This window comes from Battus philenor, unplaced genomic scaffold (assembly GCF_028537555.1).
Source record: "Battus philenor isolate CCGP_79_NKW_IND1 unplaced genomic scaffold, ilBatPhil1.0.hap1 SCAF_1, whole genome shotgun sequence".
Taxonomy (NCBI): Eukaryota; Metazoa; Arthropoda; class Insecta; order Lepidoptera; family Papilionidae; genus Battus; species Battus philenor.
In genome coordinates, this window is record NW_027181661.1 from 3,172,177 (window position 1) to 3,192,364 (window position 20,188).

The 20,188-nt window shown below is 32.9% G+C and overlaps 1 protein-coding gene across 1 annotated transcript; it reads right to left on the reverse strand.

Annotated features, from left to right (window-relative positions):
• Positions 1 to 2,248: 2,248 nt before the first annotated feature.
• On the reverse strand, positions 2,249 to 12,021 carry ple (tyrosine hydroxylase ple). The gene is made up of 8 exons (XM_068763914.1): positions 11,791 to 12,021; positions 7,830 to 7,941; positions 7,571 to 7,684; positions 7,405 to 7,449; positions 6,436 to 7,255; positions 4,034 to 4,160; positions 3,702 to 3,931; positions 2,249 to 2,795 (listed from the first exon to the last, which is right to left on the reverse strand). The coding sequence occupies exons 1-8, from the start codon at positions 11,854 to 11,856 to the stop codon at positions 2,621 to 2,623; spliced, it is 1,689 nt and encodes a 562-aa protein (XP_068620015.1). The 5' UTR covers positions 11,857 to 12,021; the 3' UTR covers positions 2,249 to 2,620.
• Between the last annotated feature and the right edge of the window lie 8,167 nt (positions 12,022 to 20,188).

Sequence of the window (20,188 nt, forward strand, 5' to 3'; positions counted from 1 at the left end):
ACCGGATTGAGACGCCGCTCAAATTCAAATAAACAACAATAATTTATTCAACATTGGATGAATTTTAATATACATAGTGATTAAAATATCTCTACCACTTATTCAGATAATAAATAAATCGATACTGAGAAGAAAGACAATAGAGAAACAGAACACGATTTTACTATTTAATTAACATTGAAGTAGCCTGGAAGCGAGTATATCACTACCAAGGTGTGATACGTTATATAAAATCAGTTACAGTATATCATACACAGTATACATAGCCCTTTGCATTGAGGAGTAAAATCCCAGCGGTGGAGATCTGAGACTCGCTATCGTTGGTAGGATTCCCAGGATTCTTGCATTAATTATATAGGATTGCCACTGCTCACAAATAAGGTATTCCAGAGTATGGATAGCAGCCTCCTTTGCCTACACTGCGATTGTCAACCCTCTTGCTAAGCATGGCAAAGATGGTATATCCCTATAGATATTTTTGGGTGAGGCCTATGCCGTATACTTGCATGTACAAGCTGAAACGATGTCGGCAAACTCTTATTTACGAACGTTCTATGATTTTTTTTATATTTAGTAATTGGAACAGCGAAGGTATTTCGATAGGTAGGATCTGTATCCTATCTAAGATTGCCGAGAGGTCCTCGTTCAAACCTTACACTTACATACATTACAATACACACAAACTTATGTATGCTTCCTTCGTGCGATCGACGTTGTGCAAGCTGAAATACGATGGCCTATTTTAAATTTTTTATAGTTCATGGACTGTTCCGTTTCGTGAACTCTGTGCCGATGAAGCTGTAACAGCCACCAGGGCTAACTGCACTAACGTCATTAGGGATAAAATAGTAATTGGAGCTTCTGGACATTATCTGTGATCTAATAAATAAAGCGTATATATAGCGCATAGAAATATTTACTTTTCAATGAAGGCTCGGGTAAACAAAATAAGTTTTGCTTCTTGTATCTACCATATATACATCAATCTTCCTGGGAATATTTATAACAGTGAATATTTCTATTTTTTTTTGTCTTTCATAAACACTGACTCAATTAATAACAACTCTTAAGTTGCTGGAGAGTCCATGAAGTAACTGGGTGTAAAACACTACGAAATGGGATCTCGGTTTTGGTAATTAAATCTTGGCATAATTTTATTATCGGTAATAATTCCTTCATTATATTCATAAAAGGTGTCATATACACCATTAAAAGGTGTTTTATTCATGACAGTGAAAAATCAGCGGCAATTACAGAAAACTATTATAATTACAAAGGTAAATGTTACAAGGACTGTCAATGTTACATATGTGGGTAATAAAAATCCGTTTACATTCACAACTATATATATATATATATATATATATATATATATATATATATGTATACATATTTATCGTGTTTTTCACTTTATTGGATGACTATATGACTGCTATGGAAGGTGTGAAAGAATTCCTGGTGAAACGTTCGTCTCCGAACAAGCATTTGTTCATTGGAGAATTGTCAGCTGGATTCGAGTTATGAAACATCATGTTATTGCAAAATTATGTCTTACCACCTACTATCGTTATCGTACACAGTTATATTATATTTAGATTCAAGATCACTGTCTCTATACGAACTTGAATTGTTTGTTTAAAGATAAATATTAATTGAGTACCAAAATATATTATAAATATATATATATTCAAACAAGTATAAGTCACATTTTAAATCCCTAACAAAATACTTAATTTATTGCGTACCTTTGTAAGTTTGTCATTTTTAAATTTTTAAAAAATAGTGTTTAATTTTTGACCCTATTTTTGTTGTAATATGGTCAATTTTACATTTATCTTCCTTAACCTAGGCCTCTCTAGTATATAACCTCGAGGATTACCTCAGGGGTCTCGGCATGGACCGATACTTTAAATGTACCGGAATGGGAATCGCCGTAAACAAAATTTATAGAATGTACTACAGGATGTTCAAATACGTTATAAAACACGTATATTGATACATTGAAATATAGCGGTCTTGGGAAAAAGTGACTAACAGTCGTTGGACATCCACTTTTGTACAGAAGCTTTCTCCATAGATTTCCGATAGGACCAGTTGCATTCAACGTCACAATCACTAAGGTCGTCTGTGTACCTGGTGGGTCTTATGCTGCAATTCCGAATGCCTCGTAGGGATCATTCATAGCTAAACAAGCGCTATTGCCTTTTAATAATAAAATGTATACGCAATGGGAAATAAAACACATAAATCCACTCAGACGCATATATTTTTTCTTTTTGTTTTTATTACTTTTTTGGTGCTCCATTTTTATTGATTGGTGTTATGTTATTAATATTATTTTAATACTAGTAATATTAATGGACTCGTGGTGAACACGCTCGCACCTTAAAATGGGCAATCGGATGCGAAACGCGCCACCAGTAATCCGGGCAATGAATTCGGCATAATAAATAATAAGGTACAAAATGGATTTAGCGTGGTTATATCCGACGGTTCGCAATTCACACACGCACGCTCCACTCACACTGAAATCTTATTTAACTACAATATCACTAGCTATACAGAGTGTGGCGATGCCACGTGCACTGAACTACTGAATTGTGTTAAAAATATACGTGATTTATTCAAAGTGAAGGCCCTTCAGTTTCTTGACGGCGTTGGTCAGGTGCAGCATTTCGGTGTTCAATTGCCAGATGAGGGTCTCCAATTTGTCAACGGAATCGAGGACTTCCACGCGCTCGGTGTGCGGGTTGAAGCGAACCTCGAAAGGACGTGACATGGTCGATACCCAGCGTCTGTTAAAAAAAGTCATAATGTATACCTGGAATGTCGTTTTGAAATTCATTTACTTAATGTTTAATATAAGGAGACCCGTGTTCAAATATTGAAACACGTTCTTATTTATTTATTATCATAATCATTCCAGCCATAGGTCGACCACAAAGACGAATTTGTAGGCAGACGCCCTATGCCGCGCTTGCTGGTCTGTGGTCTTCACTTAAGAAACTTAAGGCCACAGTGACCATCTGTTTTGCACGCTATGTGACCTGCCATTTCTAATTTGCTGGACTATATCGGTTATCATTATCGATATAGATTACGAAGTTGAATGACTATGAGCGAGCCATGAGGCAAAGAGTGAGAGATGATATTTCTGTGCCGTAAGTCATCACCGGTAACTTACATTGGTCATCATAGACTTTCGTGGTAAGACACTCAGGGATATTGGATGAGAAAATTTTTCATCGTTTCCCAAACGCTGTCTAGTCGACTTCCAATTTGGTTTATTAGTGATTATATATGTACGAATATATATGAATTTGGGAAGAGTATATGTTTATTACGTGTATTAATAAAATTGAGCTCTATTAAAATGACAGCTTCCATCTTTAAAACTACAAAGTGTTAAAACGCGTTCCGATCTGAGAAGAATTCATAACAAACTCAATCAGGAGAACAGATCATTTAATTTACAATCTGCATTGCCTATAGTGAGAAGTGATTCGCACCTGTCTTCTATAAGCGATATAGGTAGATTTAATGATTTAAAGCGATATTAGATTCGATTTTTATTTGCCTTAACAGTACGATGGTTAAGGTTATTTAAATTTTTATTTGAACAGGCTCGTCGATTAAATCTTTAAGATTACAGAAGATAAGTAAACTATGTTTAATTTTTTTTGGTTGTAAAAATATCTTACCTGAACTTTTCTTTGGCATCTTCGAAACTCTCAGCTACGTAATAAATTGGCTGATATTCTTGATCTTGGTAAGGCTGCACAGAAGTGGACGCCGGCTCGAATGGTCTGAGCTCGGGCTTGTCACTTAGAGCATGGAGCAATTCTCCGATGGAAGAAAGGAGGGCGGCTCCATATGCTTTGAGCTGCTGGTTCTCCTTGCACAGTCCGAATTCCACGGTAAACCAGTACACCTGTGCACAAACATCGAATGTAGTAGAGGAAATGTACAAAATAAATGCACCAATATGTAGATGATCGCATTATAATAATATTTCTACTCTTTATAAACTTACCGTGGAGAGTTTCTCGATTTCAGGATCAGATGCGCCAAGGGACGCTAGACCGATCTCTTGAGAAAACTGGGCGAAGCTTGGGTCGGCCAAGAGTGGAATGTGGCCGAGGAGTTCGTGAATGCAATCACTGTTGAAGAGATATAAATTATTTGTAGCTTGAAGACTCGTCAAGGAAGTAAAAAATCAATCTATTGTTACCACCATAATTGATGGAGAAATATATTGGGATGTACATGTTTGGTACCCATTTATTTCTTAAATTAAAAATAGTCATCATATCTATTTCTCAGGCCTAGTAAGAGTACATTATACATATTCGATAATTGATTCTGCCTCTAATTAAGAGAGTTGTAAGATGTCTCTGTTCTATGATTTCTTAGATAGTAATGTTGAAGATAGGTGTACAATAACACACACATGTAGAAATGGTTGATTAAAAATATTCCGTGATTCCAAAAAAAAAAAAAAAATGTAGCGACGTATGTTTTTTAACTTAAAATATTCAAACGGAAGTTCACATAGTATAAATATCGTTTCAATGATACAATAAATACACGAAACTACGGTATGAAATATTACGTTCCTTCATTTTCCGTTGCCGAATACTTTCCGAACCACATCGTTTCAGTTCATTTAAGAAGTAGGTAATTGAATAAAATTCACATTTAAAGCTAAAGATTATATCCCAAATTGAATTGTTCTCCGGGGTCCTAATAAAGTAAGAGAACCATTTAGAATTTTATCTTAATACGTTAAAGTCTTACGACGTAAAATGTCGATTCTAACAAGTTTAATCAATGTTATGTAAAAAAAAAATATTTACAAATTTTATATGATTTTGATTTTAATTGATATTTTTTTTACTTTTTTTTATAATATTATTGTTTTTATGTTTGAAAATGTCGTACATAACGTAGTCTCAGTTATTGTGTCATTTTAAACGATTCATAATTTTTGCGAGAAGCGGTAGAGGACTGAAGTTTGCGATCGTAGGTAGCTGGTTCGAATCCTGATGCACTATATTATAGAATTAATATTTTATATATTAATTATATAGGATTGTCACTGCTCACTCACGATCGCCTTATGTATATAGTTAACTAATAAAAAATATTAATACGATAATAAAAATCCTTCATACTGTAAATAGAATTGTTTCCATGTTTCTGTTATATATTATTCTTAAATTTATTACAGTTTACCTACGAGACATTACATAGTTATGTATTGCAATACAACACTGCGATCGACAAACCCGACTTAGATAATGCTCTATCTCCCATAGATATCTTTGGGAAAAGTCTTTGCCTTACAGTGGGCGACTGTGAACTGAAACGATGACGCCAAATTATATTTCTGTAATTTTCACTTATGGGTCTAAATAAATAATTAAATAAATCAAAGAGCGAATTGTATGAGAGTAAAGTATGATTTACAATCGTAGCAATCCATCGGGACTAGGTTAGGTCCTTTTAGTTACCCTTCTGGAACGCTAAACGTTATTCCTGTGACAGTCAAAGTCTTAGTCCGCCTTGACATGGGCTAAATGACTCATGGTCTCCCTTATAGGGTTTGACTCATTCCCTAGAGTATCGTATTCCCTAAGTAACGTGGTTTCCCAATTTGATAAAACAATTAATGTAAAGTCTAGTTGTGGTACTGTAAAAGGTACTACGCTAAATGCCTTTAATTATCACAAATCCTAAAGTTATTAATATTTATATAACTGTAAAATTTAATAATAAATTAGTTAGCACTATCATTTCCGGTTTACATGAACGTTACTGATACAGTCTACCAAACAGTAACAAGGACAAATTTCGTAATCCTTTAGGTAATCATCGTTTTCAAGTAATTATTTAATATTATATCTTTATATCGTAATATATTACATAGGCTGCTTTTAAATCGGTTTTGTTTTAATGCGTGGTAATTAAGTGGATGTCTGTAATTAAAATTAATTTACACCGCTGAAGTTATATTTAGATATGCTATATATAAATCAAATAATCTATTCAATCTTGTTAATATAAAATTTCAAAGATAGGAACTGAAATAGGCATGTAATATGTGTAGCGGTGGCGATTTCACATTTATTAAATAATTTTAATTTTAATTTGAGAGAGTTGTCTGCTTATAATCAAGTATATATTTTTTTGTTTAATAGCGTGTACTTACTGAATTATCGTATTGTCTTTATAGAATTTCAATTGATTGTACCAAGTGCCTATTGTCATGTACAGTTACTGTTGTAAACTCTTGTATAAAAATCTCTTATCGATATCGGTAGATTCTATAAAATGCATTAATTTCTGTTTTTAACTATTAATAAAAATTGATGTCTTTGTTTCGTTCGCCTGTAAATGTATATCAGTGTCATTGAACTAATTATGATTACTTACGGTTCGGGAGTGTGGAATGGCGAGTTGGCGTGACGAACATATTGAGTTGACTGGAACACGCGGAAAGCGAGCGAGGCCAGGAAGTCGCGTGCGGTCAAAAGACCAGCAGCAGGGCGAAGGGTAAACCCGGTGTGCTTCCTGAGGAAGTTGCTGACGTCCTCCAGTTGAGGAATGCGATGAGGTACGAAGATGTCCGCCGCCTGCAGCTTGCCGAACGCGGCCTTGTACTCACGGCACGCGTGTTTCGGCATCAGATCGAGCACGGTGTTGAACACTCGTTGCCAAGTGGCATTTTCCGAGTCCGTGTAGGTGATGGACGGAATCGCATCGCCGTATTTATAAGCGAAGGCGATCTCTGCGATCTGCTTCCTACGCTCCCTGTACTCCTTATCAGCGAACCCTGGATGGTTCATGTCGAGTTCCGGCTCATATTTAGTCATGAGATGGTTGCAATTATCAAGATCGGAGGCGTGGCGTGGGAACCACGGAGTTTTGGTTGAGATGTTGTTATCAGAAAGAAGATCGACGCCGGCGAACGAAGTTGACTGACGAAGCGAACGGATCAGCTGCAGCAGGTTGATGCGAGACATGCTGACTTTCACGAGGGCATCGAACTGCATACCCGAGGCTTGGGAGGGACGAGTTTCGAGGTGTTCAACGCATCCCTTGTAGTTATCGATGGTTTTCAGGATGCGTGCTAGAGAGCCCATCCCGTCGCGCATTCTAAGCAACAATGCGGCTTGTTGCACAGCCTGTTCAGCCTCCGGGCTTTCGCTTGCCGCATTTTGCAGAATGACCTCCTCCTCCGTCAAAGTGTAGTCTATAAAACAACAATTAAGTTAGAAAATGATAAATTTACATTGAAACACAACTTTGGCGTTATATAATATTATAATTTTTTTTATTATGTTTAATAAATGCATCTAGTTGTGTTTAAATTTTTTAGTCAAATTTGCTGTGTACACTTACCTCCGGTATCAACCCCGGTAACATCATCTCCGATATCAGCATCGGCTATAAAATAAATTATAAAACAAAAAATAAGTAAAACAAAAATTTAAAAAGTAAATATCGTGTAAAATAAATACAAAATAAAGAACGTTGAATGAAAATAAAAAAAGAGATGGACAATTACCCAAATGGCCGTTTTTAGTGTCGTCTTGTTGGGTGCCATCTTCCACTGTTGGTGAGTTGTCATCGATGCCGATATGAGCGTCGTCTTGGATAAATTCGGGATCCAAGCCGGAGTCTAAGCGTAGAAATAAAAATAAAAAAATAATAAAAACGAAATCATATAAATATAAAAAATAATAAAATTAAAAATTTAAAGACGTCTTTGTGGATGTTATCTTCTTTCACCTATTGAATATTTTGTAGATTTGGTTTCTACTCACCATTGGCACGTGCACGAGCTTCTTCGAGTACACTTTGCTTGGTCTGCTTGACGACCAGAGTTTCAAAGCGGGCGTCGTCCACAAGGGAACGGCGGCGAGATGGGTAGCCGTTCTGTAACAATTAAATATTCTTTTTTTAAACATAATTCTATTTACAAAACACAGACAATGTTAAGTTCATGTTAATAAATTCGATATCGATCGATATTGAATCTATTTGCACTTAATTTAAGTGGTTAATTATATACCTAGAGAAAATCTTGGTAGGCTTGCAAGTATTCTATAAAGGACATGGACACGGTCAACTAGATATCGAACGTATTGCCGGGTGTAAGACTGGTTATTCTTTAGTTTAGATAAACAATTTGAATCACGAAGTAATGTATAAAAAGCATTAGGATTCTACGTGTGGCGTCTGACAGAATGTACGTTTATAGTCTAAATCCTTACAAAGATCGTATTATATTTCATGTGGGAGTATGAATTGCTTTTACGAAGTTCCTAAGCTTATTTCCTGAGTGTGCTCGGGCGTAAAGTGCTGCCATTACAAGTCCGCCACCCTCCACTCGCCGGAAACAGCTCCTCGTTGGATTTCACAATGGAATTTCTGGAAGGTTGCCCTCGAATGAAACCAATTACCACCTTCAACTACAATCGACTTTGTCGATCTTTTAAACATTTTATTACTGTAATATAAGTGACGGTATCTTTGTTTTGTGATAAATTGATTGCCTCATTATCTACTCCTTTCATTCGAAACTCGTTTTATTTAATATTCAGCAAATCTTAGAGATTTTTAATGCGTTAAATACCGATAGCGTTTTCAATAGTTTTTTTATATGAATGATATATTTATGAAGCAATTTAAATTCGCGCAAGATTATGTTATACAAAAATTTTTATGGATATATTGAAATTTTAACGCGGTTAAAAACCGTAAACATTTTTATACGGTTTATCGATGAATGGTATGTTTATTAAACAATTTCGATTCGATCGATTATTGATCTATCTATACAGCAATTTTCATACTAGATTATGTGCTATATAAATTTTTATTGATATTATTAATAATTATAAGTTTATCGCATTGAAGCGATAGCATTTTTTCTAGCTTAAATGACATGTGCCATATTTATTTATTTAAAAACATACAAAGGGTTACTAAGAACTTTACGCCGAAGCAGAGATAAATAAATTATTTATGTTTCGATTAAGACAATACTATATTCTAAGTGTCTATAACAAATTTGTATGACATTTTCAAAATGGAAACAACACATGGGGTATTCTGTTCAATTCATTTGTGTTTTTCCTCTTACCCGTATACTTTATAAACAATTAAGGAAAACGTTTATGATCCCCCACTTTTTATCGAATTTATGCGGCATTGAATTAACGTACTCTATTCAAGGCTTAATGCTTTACGTAATTAGTGTCGTAATGATTATCTAACACGTATAAAGAGGTTGCATACAAAAAGAATCATGAGAATTGGCTGTTAAGAAATTATATCTCGTGAGATGCACGCAATTCCCGTTTGAAAATAATGTCGTATTCGAGTCATTAGAACATGTGCCTCTTGATTCACAATGTTGCAGTTATAATGGCCTAGCATTTTCCACTAGAGTGACTATGCCAGCCTAACTATGTATGTCAAGGGTTGCTAATCGCAGAACGTTCTAGACGCGCTCCTGAAACACGTCCTACAAACCCAAGAACCTTCACATTTGCTAAAAATTATTAAATAATGTATTTATTTTTAATTTAATACTTTTCTGTGATTTTTTTTCATATAGAATAATCTTATTGATTAACACATTTTTTTTCTTTACACTGTATAAATTTATTTTAAAATTGTAAACGTTTTGTTATCTGTATTTTTTGACAGATGACTCAAAATTTTATTAATATCACATTACAAGGTGAAATTGTAAAGTCTATTATAGTATATAATAAAAGTTAAAGGTCTGTCTAACTGGAGCGAACAGGAGTCGTAATCCGGTTGATTTGGCCTTGGACTCTACTACTGTCCACTTTACCGTTCAAATCGACAGCAGTTAATTAACCAAAGCCATAGTGAACCGATCGACCTGCCACCCTCGGACAATAACGATCTTTGAATGACATAATTCTTTTCGAAATTCAATTCAATTTTTTTAGAACTATAACAGCCCTTATTTTAGTTAGTTGCCAATTTCATAAATAAACAAATATGTTAAATAAACTATGTAAACACATTGGCTAACTACGTTATACAGGTTATAATTATCTGTGTATTTATACATGATTGTAATGCTATTCGATGATAAAGACGATATTTATATTATAGCTATAAATATGTCGCAATCAAAGCGACTCGCTCCGCTGCGTTCTTTAACATCTGAATTTGTCTTTTTTCGAGTATAAATTGACCGCGAACGACGGCATCTGTTGGTCAAGGCCATATTTAAGTGACTCCTTGATGAACACGAAGTGAATTAGACTAGATATTTTGTTTTATTATTTATATGAGTGCAAACGTAAATTCTAAATTAATTTATTTTAAAATTTTACATATTTATTCGATTTTAAGTGCAATTGTACAAATATAAAGTATAAACAGTTACTAAAACATGTTCACTGTTTACCGCGGTAACGTTCTGAACACTTAGCATACTGACCTTCGTTGGTCAAGGAAATAAAATTATTTTGGTGTCAATTAAAAACTAACACGCTAATCATGAACAAGTTTTAACCCTGTTTTCGCTTAGCATTTAAAATAATTTTGCCTCTATGACTTGAACTTGACGCTTCGCATTGCAAATAAAATAAAAGGTTTTTAAATATCATCGGAATTTGAAGTTAGTTAAACTGAAAGTCATTCATTGAATAGTATTAATATTTTTTATTACAATTCGCAACATTTCGCAAAAGCTGACATTTTTATAAGTCGTATTACTTTGTTTATCTACTTTAATAACAGGCATGGAAAATTATTTATATCAAAAGGTATCCAATTGTTACAAAGTTATGTGAATGACAATGGAAATTAATCTGTACAATAATGACTTTAATTACGTAATTATTCCTCATTCTTTTCTATGTTTCGCAAGAAGTTCCGAACGTCGCTTTTTGACCTAAATGTTACATTTCGTTATTTAAAAAAAAAGTCTTTAATGTCAATGATTTGTTTTTTTTTTTAATCTGTAATAACGTCAGTCGTGATAGTTTAAATTCGGCGGGAAAAAAAGCTTATTGTTTAAAACAAAAAGATGACCACGGTTGGAGAATAATTAACCTGAATGTACGGAACAAAAACGTTTATTAACCCGAATGGATATATATGTTCGCCAACGCTTTCACACGATTTCTTCGGCACAATTTAAAGATCTCGTCTTTTTTAAACATAAAACAAAGGTACATGAGAACAAGAGATAACTTGATTCTATCCGAGGAGATTGAACTGACGATATGTATCAAGTAACAATCAAAAATAACTTTATATGTGTCAAACTCAGTATCTGTTTCGTTTTGGATGTTCACGATCTGCGTGCGAACACAAATGAAATTCACGCCGTGTAGAAACAATAACAAAAACAATCCTTTGTTCAAATTATAAACATATCGAAACTAGCTGTTTTAAAACTGATTAATGAATAATAAAAAGTGCGTTAATTTAAAAGGCATTGTTACTATTTTACTGTTTGTGATTTATTAGGCAAATAACTAATGACATTAGTGGAAATGGTACAAAATGGATATGTTATAAATATCGTTCTTTGATACATTTAATAAGTCTTTGCTTAATAAACATATGGTGTAATAAATGATGTAGATAAATTATTGAAAACAAGCATAGCTAAAAGGCAAATATGTTAATGATGTGAATAACGGGAGTTAAAATGGATTTCAAAGAAGTTAGCAATAGACTAGCAAAGTTGAATGGGAGACGGGTTCAGGCAAAAGTAGAAGTCCTCACCTCGATGCTATAGGACTTCTTGATGGCGAACATTTCGCGGTTCTTTTGGGCAGCTGCTACGGCCATTGCTTCTAACGACACTCCACTGGGAACGGTTGAGCCTGAACGTGAGTCCACTGCGCGCTTAGCTAGCGTACGTCTGCGAGAGCTTTTCCGTCTCGACCACGGGCTTTTGCCTGTTTGTCTACGACTCGAGCTGTCGTATTACAGTAGCTAACTAAACTATGGATTGCAAACACACCAATGCATGATGACCGTTCGCAAGAACAGTTTAAATAGCGTTAGGCGCGCGCCTCCCACCCCTCAGCGCCTTTTCTCGCGCGTGCGTCAGCGCTCGCAGCCTCCCGCCCCCCTCTTGTCCCCACCTGGCCTCCACAACCCGCCGCACCTCCGCCCTCCGAGTCCAGGCATCAACGCTTCACACCCTCAACTTCATCTCCACGCTCTGACATCAAGTATTAGAACCACTCATATACATCAATTGATTTTTTCTTTTATCTCCGTTGGAAATTATTAAATTAATTTAATATTCGCTCAGACAATACGTACATTATTTACGTATGGCCTTTAGCTGCACGGCAAAAATATTATTCATAGTATGTTAGAAGTAAGTTCAGAATGTTCAAATTCGATTCTTTTGTTTCACGATTTATTTCATAAGTTTCTAAGTTAAATCTTAGATCAGGGAAAATTATGAAATCTTCGTTTTGTTAGTAATTTTCTATTGTCATGAAGATACTATGGTACTACATTTATTTTTTAGTGATATTAACTGTTAACGATGTTTTTTGGTATAAAATTCATTATCAAGAATGAATGTGCTATTTTAACGATTAAATATCGTATTTACCTATCGACGAAGTTCTTTATTCAAGTAATATAAATTAGTTATCTTTATATATAGTAATTATAAAATATATTTCGTTCGAGTCTCTGACTTGGCTTGTTTATAGATATCAGGTAGAAAATTTTAGATTCCTGCTTAACCAAAGTAACGGTAATTTAACAATGTTTAACAAATTAATATATATGATGTAATAAATATTTTTTAAAATAAACTTGTTTGAAATATTTTTTAAAATTATTATCAGTCGTATTCCAAAAATAATCTGAAGGCGGTACGTAATATTGTATTAATTATAAAATTATGGATACGATAATAAATCCGATTTGATAAATTTATTAATTAAAAACTAAAGAATTTTACAATTTCATTTCCTTTTTCTACTTTTAATTTCTGATCGTAATCCTTAGGGATGTAAGCTAAGCCTCCAAGATACTTTTAATTTAATTGTAAGAATGCAATCAGGTTTAGACGGATATCCGTTAATATTATATGCGTAATATTACCGTTAAATTCAATTCTCTTCATATTTTTATTAAAATTACTACCGAGGCTTTAATTATAACACAAACAAAGAATTGTAACTACAGCTTAAAAAAAGCAATTATTATTGATTTAATTTTTTTTATTTTTGTTGTGCTGAATAAAGGTTCAATATATCAAGGGTTAACAGATGTTTTTCATGTACATTTGTTCTATGGAATCGATCTATACGTTTCAGCTAAATTTCAAAAGAAATTTATATTAATTTTACAACAGAATACACGTATTTAAACGAAATGGTTTTATTATACTTTATAATCTTTAGACGACTTTTGGAACATAACAATATAAATTACGACCGTAGCCTTTGTAGTTTTTTTTTTTAAAAAACACTTTTCTTAAAACTTGATTATGTTACTAAGAGGCTAAAAATTCTAGAATAATCATTTTAAGTTCGCTCAGCGAAATCATTTATTATTAATTGTTCTATGATGCATAAACACATCTATTACTTTAAAGAAAATTATATGAAATACTACATTACATATTTTTGAAATACGAATAGTTAAATTTGACTTATAAAAAATAATTAACATTAATGATAATTGGATCTTTTTATAGAAATACTCAATTTATTGAATGTCTATATAATAACCCCATAAAACACACTGGCTGTTTCTTGGAAACATATCTACGGTAACAAGGAAGTCAATTGAATACTTCCTGTAATAATAAAAATGTATACTCGTTCTAAATGTGTTTAAAATTCAATTTTGAATAGCATCCATACGTCACGTACTTTTGAATTCTCGAAATATATACACTCAAAAAACCTTCAAAAAACTTGATATTGACTAACCCCGGCCATGTAACGGAACGGTTAGCCGAAGGTGTTTAATAATGCTAAGTTTAAACTATCACTTGAAGTTAAATTTTGATTTAATTGGGCCTGTAGATCTAAAGTCTATTTAATGAAAATTTTTAATTTTACAACAGTTGAAATCATAATTAAGTTTGTGCCTAACTCAATTATATTTATATGTATTTTTAGCTTAACTAACGCGAAGTATCCGATATTTTTATTGTTGGTTAATAATACAGACAGTAGTGTAACTGTTAATAATTTTTTTTATAATAAATAAAAGTTATAAGGAGGTTGTAATAATGTATAAAATTATTACGAGTACATATTTACGGTTGACAAATAAAATCAATTCACTATTATGAATTTTAATTCAGGTGCTCTGATACATGAAAATCAACATTATCTGCATGCATTGTTAAAATCCAAACGGCGTAATTAGATATCTGCTATATATAAATTTTTACGTTTTGTTACTAAATAACGAGAGTTGCATAAGGTTTTGTAACGTACAATATGAGCAGCGCATAATTGTTCCAATATTCGAGTGTTTTCACTGTCAACGTCGCTTGTTATATATTGTTTATGGGCCCTATATCTAATGAGTTTATGGGCCCTATATCTAATGAGTTTATGGGCCCTATATCTAATGAGTTTATATACAATAAAATATCGAGAAAAAAAAATTAAAAAATGCGAGGAAAAATACATTGTCCTAACCTAACACTGTTAATATCAATAAAATGTAATCATGTTAATAATAAGGCCTTGCATAGAAAACATATTTTTTCATCCTTTTACGATCACCGGTACTTATACGATGTTTGAGTCTTATAGTTGAAAAATATGAATTGGTGATAGGAATTAAATATTGCAGCAGTGACAATGAGATCCAAAAAGAAACATTAGTGTCTTCTTTATAAATGAAAAATAAATTTAATACGTTTTTTTCTCTTCACACACACGCACACGCACACGCACACACACACACACATATATATATATAAGACAGGGCAATGAAATTAGCTAAGCTAATATAATTTATACCACAAATGTGCAGATGTGACTTTTGATTTTTCTAAATTGTTATCCTTGTCTTGTCAAAGAATTAATTTTCAAATTCTTCTTTTTAAATTCTATATCAATGCCTTACACCTGTTTTGTTTGATATTATCAGCCAACAATGTATAATAACAGTTTGCAATTGTAATTAAACATAATGAAACTAAAAAGTATGAATGGAAAAAGTATAAACGACACCTCATTCATAAATGTTCAACCGCTAAGAAGTTACTATTAAACCGCAATATGATTCACTTATTATTTTCCAACTATTAATATTAATTAATTCATATTATAAACACTTACACTAATGTGTAGTAGTGTATGTGTGTATGTATGCCTGAAAAGTCTAATTTGATAGAAACTACAATCAAATTCAGCTTTCTATCATGGAATTCAACTTAAAATAAGTGATTACGAGGGTTCCAAATGCTTCTTTATTTTAGAAGTATTCACATCAAAATAGATTTTTTTTTTGTTATAATTTTCGCAAATATTTTTCATTTTCAATTAGCGATACATTAATATTTTATTGCGGATATTATTTTCGATATTTTTAGTTTCGTTAATACATCTCAGCTTATAATAGAGCCATAATTTATAAATGTGATCTAAGAAGAAAACGTTAAACACTTAATAGCATTATGTTTATATGTCACAAGCGTAAATTCCATCAAGCAATTCATAATACCGTTCCAATCCAAATAGACAATGTTAATGCTTGCGTCACATATCGGAGTTCCCCGGAATCACTTTAATATGTTTATATAACTTTTTGACTGTTACACTATTTGTAATAGACAAAAAACCCGACAGATTAATTTTGTGTAAACGGAATCGCCCTCTGCGATGTATATCTGACGTCAACTAATGATATTACATCAAACAAATTTAACAGAGGTACGTCTTTTCAGTGACGAATTGTGAAATGACTTAAACAATTAATATAAAAAAAAAAATTCGAATGATGTCATAACCTAATGCATTATCATCACAGGATTTCCACTGTTGGACATACGCCTGCTCTAAACATTTCCAATAGATTCGCGGCCTCCATCAAACAACTTCCAACGCTATGAATAATTAAGTTTATATTTCTTAATCAATTATTGTTTACCTTCGCTTTGCAAAGAGTTTGTATTGAATGTTCAAAAAAAGAACGAGATCATATAGTCTTTTAAGAAATCTAACAAATAGAACCTTTTTCATTCTAATAAAACTTAAAGAAACTTGTTCTCAGATAACATTTCGAAATAGCATATTATTATTTTATTTAAAATATTTAAATGCTGTGACCTTCTCTGTTCTGGGCAATGTATGTGCCGATATAGAAAAATTATAAATACATATATATCTCAGTCGTTTGTATGACATTATTAGTTCATTGATTCCTGGCAAATAACAGGTTATTAGATGGAATATTTTCTAATAAAACTATCTATATAACTGTTAAGATATAATGAATGTAATCGGTATTGACGACGCGTAGACATTTTTCTTGTTTTCGAACTTATAGAGCCGATGACATTTCAGATGAAAATTCCTAAGAAATTATTATATTTAATCAAATTAGTTGATACATGCGCAGAAACATTCCTCGTATTTGAAAACAGGTTATTGTTTAGACGGTCAAATTGAAAAGGAAGTCAATGACGCGTTTGGTCTAAGTAAAATATGGCAAGTACTCCATAACGACAGATATACATATATATGTATATATATGACATATTTTACTTTCGGGGTATCGTAAAATAGAATTATGTGACATGTATAAACTATAACCTTCAGATATTTAATAAAACCTTCTCTTATGAAATCAAAAACACTAATATAATATTTATGGGAGCTGAAAAGTACTCAATTTTTATTAAAGTTTTGATAATAGATATGTCACATTTACCAAATTTTCATAAATATCCAATTATTAAATTTTGCGAAATATATTTAATACGCATTAGAATTTTACGTTAATTTAAACTATTTTGTAATTCAAATTTTATCTGTGGTGATTGTATGTGTCTATTTACTTTTGACTATCTGTAGAAATAAAACGCATAGCGACGCCGGGGAATCCCAATCCACAGGTGGCGGCAAAGAACGGGCCGTGGGGAAAATAACCTCTATACTACTCGAATGCGTCATTAATGACCAATTGTATATGGTTGTCAATAAAATGTATTTCTACATAAATAAATATATTTACGTATTCGATAGTGAAACTGTGATATATTTGTGATTAGTGTTTTAATACGGGAAAATATTGGCCTAAAACAAGACTTTTTGCGTCTATCACCAACACTAGATTTATTCATTTTTATGTTTTAAAGTTATGTTTGTTTACAGTATTTATTCATTATGTTTCTAATATTATTTATGAAAATTGTAGGCAATGTAATAACCTAACCTAACCTTTATTATATATAACCGTTCCGTTATTTATATATAACCGTTCCTTGACCAATGTCAAGAAATAATGGTCAGTGTTTTCCTAGGGATTCCGAGTGATGAAGACAGGCAATAATTCTCGAAATGTAATATAACGCTGATCTGTGATATTTGAGGAACGAGACGAAGGAAGTGAGGCGATGAATTAACGGAAATAAGTATGAAAAAGAATGATAGAAAATTGTGGAAAGAAAGAAGAGAAAAAATAGATCATGCGAAGAACGATAAAAGAGTACAGAAATAAAAGGAAAAGGAAGTAAAAAAAAAACATTAAAGAATAGGAAGGAATAAGGTAGTACGGGAAGTCCCCAATATAGGGTGCCATAGACGAAATAAAGCCGTAGAAAAATATATTTATTAAGGAAATAAATATATATCAATCCTTATAACTCAATCAACCACATGGTTATTATTCAGTTGCTTGTAAATAAAAACATTTAATAATAAGTATGTTCAGATAAATATTTACGACAGTAAATTAATACAGATATATTATTATATAATTGGCCGCAAATAATACTTTAATTAATTAAAAATTGAGCCAATTCATTACGATTTCTTGAGAGAGATTCTTAATCGTGACGAACAGTGCCGTCTTGGCTAAAAATTATTCAACACGCAAAGTATTACAGGTCAGGGATTTATCATTGTTTTCAACGCGTTTAAATTTTTACTATAATTCAAAAATATCATAAAACTTTATATTATTTTTGTTAATCAACCTCACGTATAGGTGCCGGAATATGTTAAGAATATAGCGGCCTTTAAACGGCCACTACTTGGCACAGTGACTATTACTGCTTGGCACTATGAAAACGCCTTTGACTACTTAGACGGTGCTGCATTTCTCCAAAAGCACATCCGGATGTTAAAGTGCTGTTATGAAAACCCCATCATATTATTCCGGCCACAGGATTAGATCTCGAAACTAATCCAGTTATAGAGAGTTATTAAACAGGGAGAAATTATCTCTCCGAAACTGTTCAACGCTACACATGAAAATATCTTCAAGCTCATGGAATAAAGAAGGCACAGCGTCAACATAAACTTCGAGTATATCACTCACCTTCGATTTGTCAATTATATAGACATAATGGCTGACATACAAGAATGTAGAATGGTCGATGGTCTTCGCAAAACCTCCGATCAAGTAGATCTTAAAATAAATATGGACAAGACGAAGTTAGTCGTCAGAGGTGCTACTCTCGAAATTCTAAGTGATTATATACCCACCTGGGATCAACCATTTCCGAGAAGGTAAATCCAACTTGAAGAAAGAGATCAATAGCCGGATTCAACTCGAATGGGCTGCCTTTGAGAGCTTCGAAACTTCTTCTAGATCAAAGTATCTAATCATTAGACCAATGTGTTTTGCTGGTGATGAACCACAGGTCAGAGATGTATTGACGGTGGACCTTATAAGAATGTTCGAAGTTACCCGGAAAGCAATGCTTGGAGCTTCGCTGCGAGATCAAATAATAAAATGTGGTCATCGGCAGGAGAATAAGGGTCTTCGATGTAGCTCGAAGAATTGGTTGTCAGAATTTGCAGTGGGCGGTGTACATTGCTCGTGCAACATACATTCTTGAGTAGCGACCACGAGTAGACGCAGCGTGGGTGCTCTACTAGGGGGACCGATATAGTTATGGTCGCATTAAGTCGCTGGTGTGAATCTTTGAGCGAGGCCTATGCAGAGGCTTTGCAGGAGCAGTCTGTGGGCTGATGATGATTGTGAACAACTCACCTTACTCCTACCTGTCTGGATAATCAAAGATGAAAATATAGAACGTCTGTCCATAACTTGCTTGAAACCTAAGCCATACCATGCTAATGTTGTACGTTGCCCGTAGGGATGACGTTGATAGTACGTACAAAAAATAAATAGACCAAATGAAAATTCACAACAGTAATTTTAGTTAATTTTCTCATAATTCTAGATTTTAATATAATTTAAATAGTAATAATGTTAGTGTAATTCAAAATTCGAACTATAATTGTAAATGTTTTTAAAGGTGCCTTCCCAGCGATGAAAAGGGATTTCAAGTGGCTTAATAAAAATGTACACAACAGTGGAAAGATATCATCGGATGTACAACCTACTAATGGAGACCGCTGGAGAACGCAATGCAGCCATGATCCTAAATTTCGAGGGACGCGACCAGAAAATGTGAAGAGCATGTGGGTACACTTGTTAAATTTTTCCTTATATCGACAAAAGATTAGTTGTTAAAAGAAAGACTAATTGTAATAATGATTCGACAACCCTACGAAGAAAACAAGTTTGTTACCATGCAACTACGGACAAAGTCGATTTTATACTCTTGTATAGATTAATGCGAATGCAAAAAGTAATAAAACATTAATGACATTTGAATGCATCTTTACAGTCATTTACTATACATTCCAATACTGGTATCGACATTTTTTATGACACACAAAAAAACATTTAAAAAACAGAGACACGTTTTATTCTACTATTTTATATCTATTTTGATAGCAACCGAAACAGAGGAATGATTAAATCATTCCATTCTTTTTGTTTCCACTATTATTGAACATAGAAATAATTTTATGAGTAATTTTCTGTATTTTAGGATTGAAATGCTTCTAATATCAAATGTTTAAAGTAAGTTTAATGGTTTTTATTGCATAAATGATAATATAATTGGTAATTACAAATGTTTCATATTTAAACATTCCTG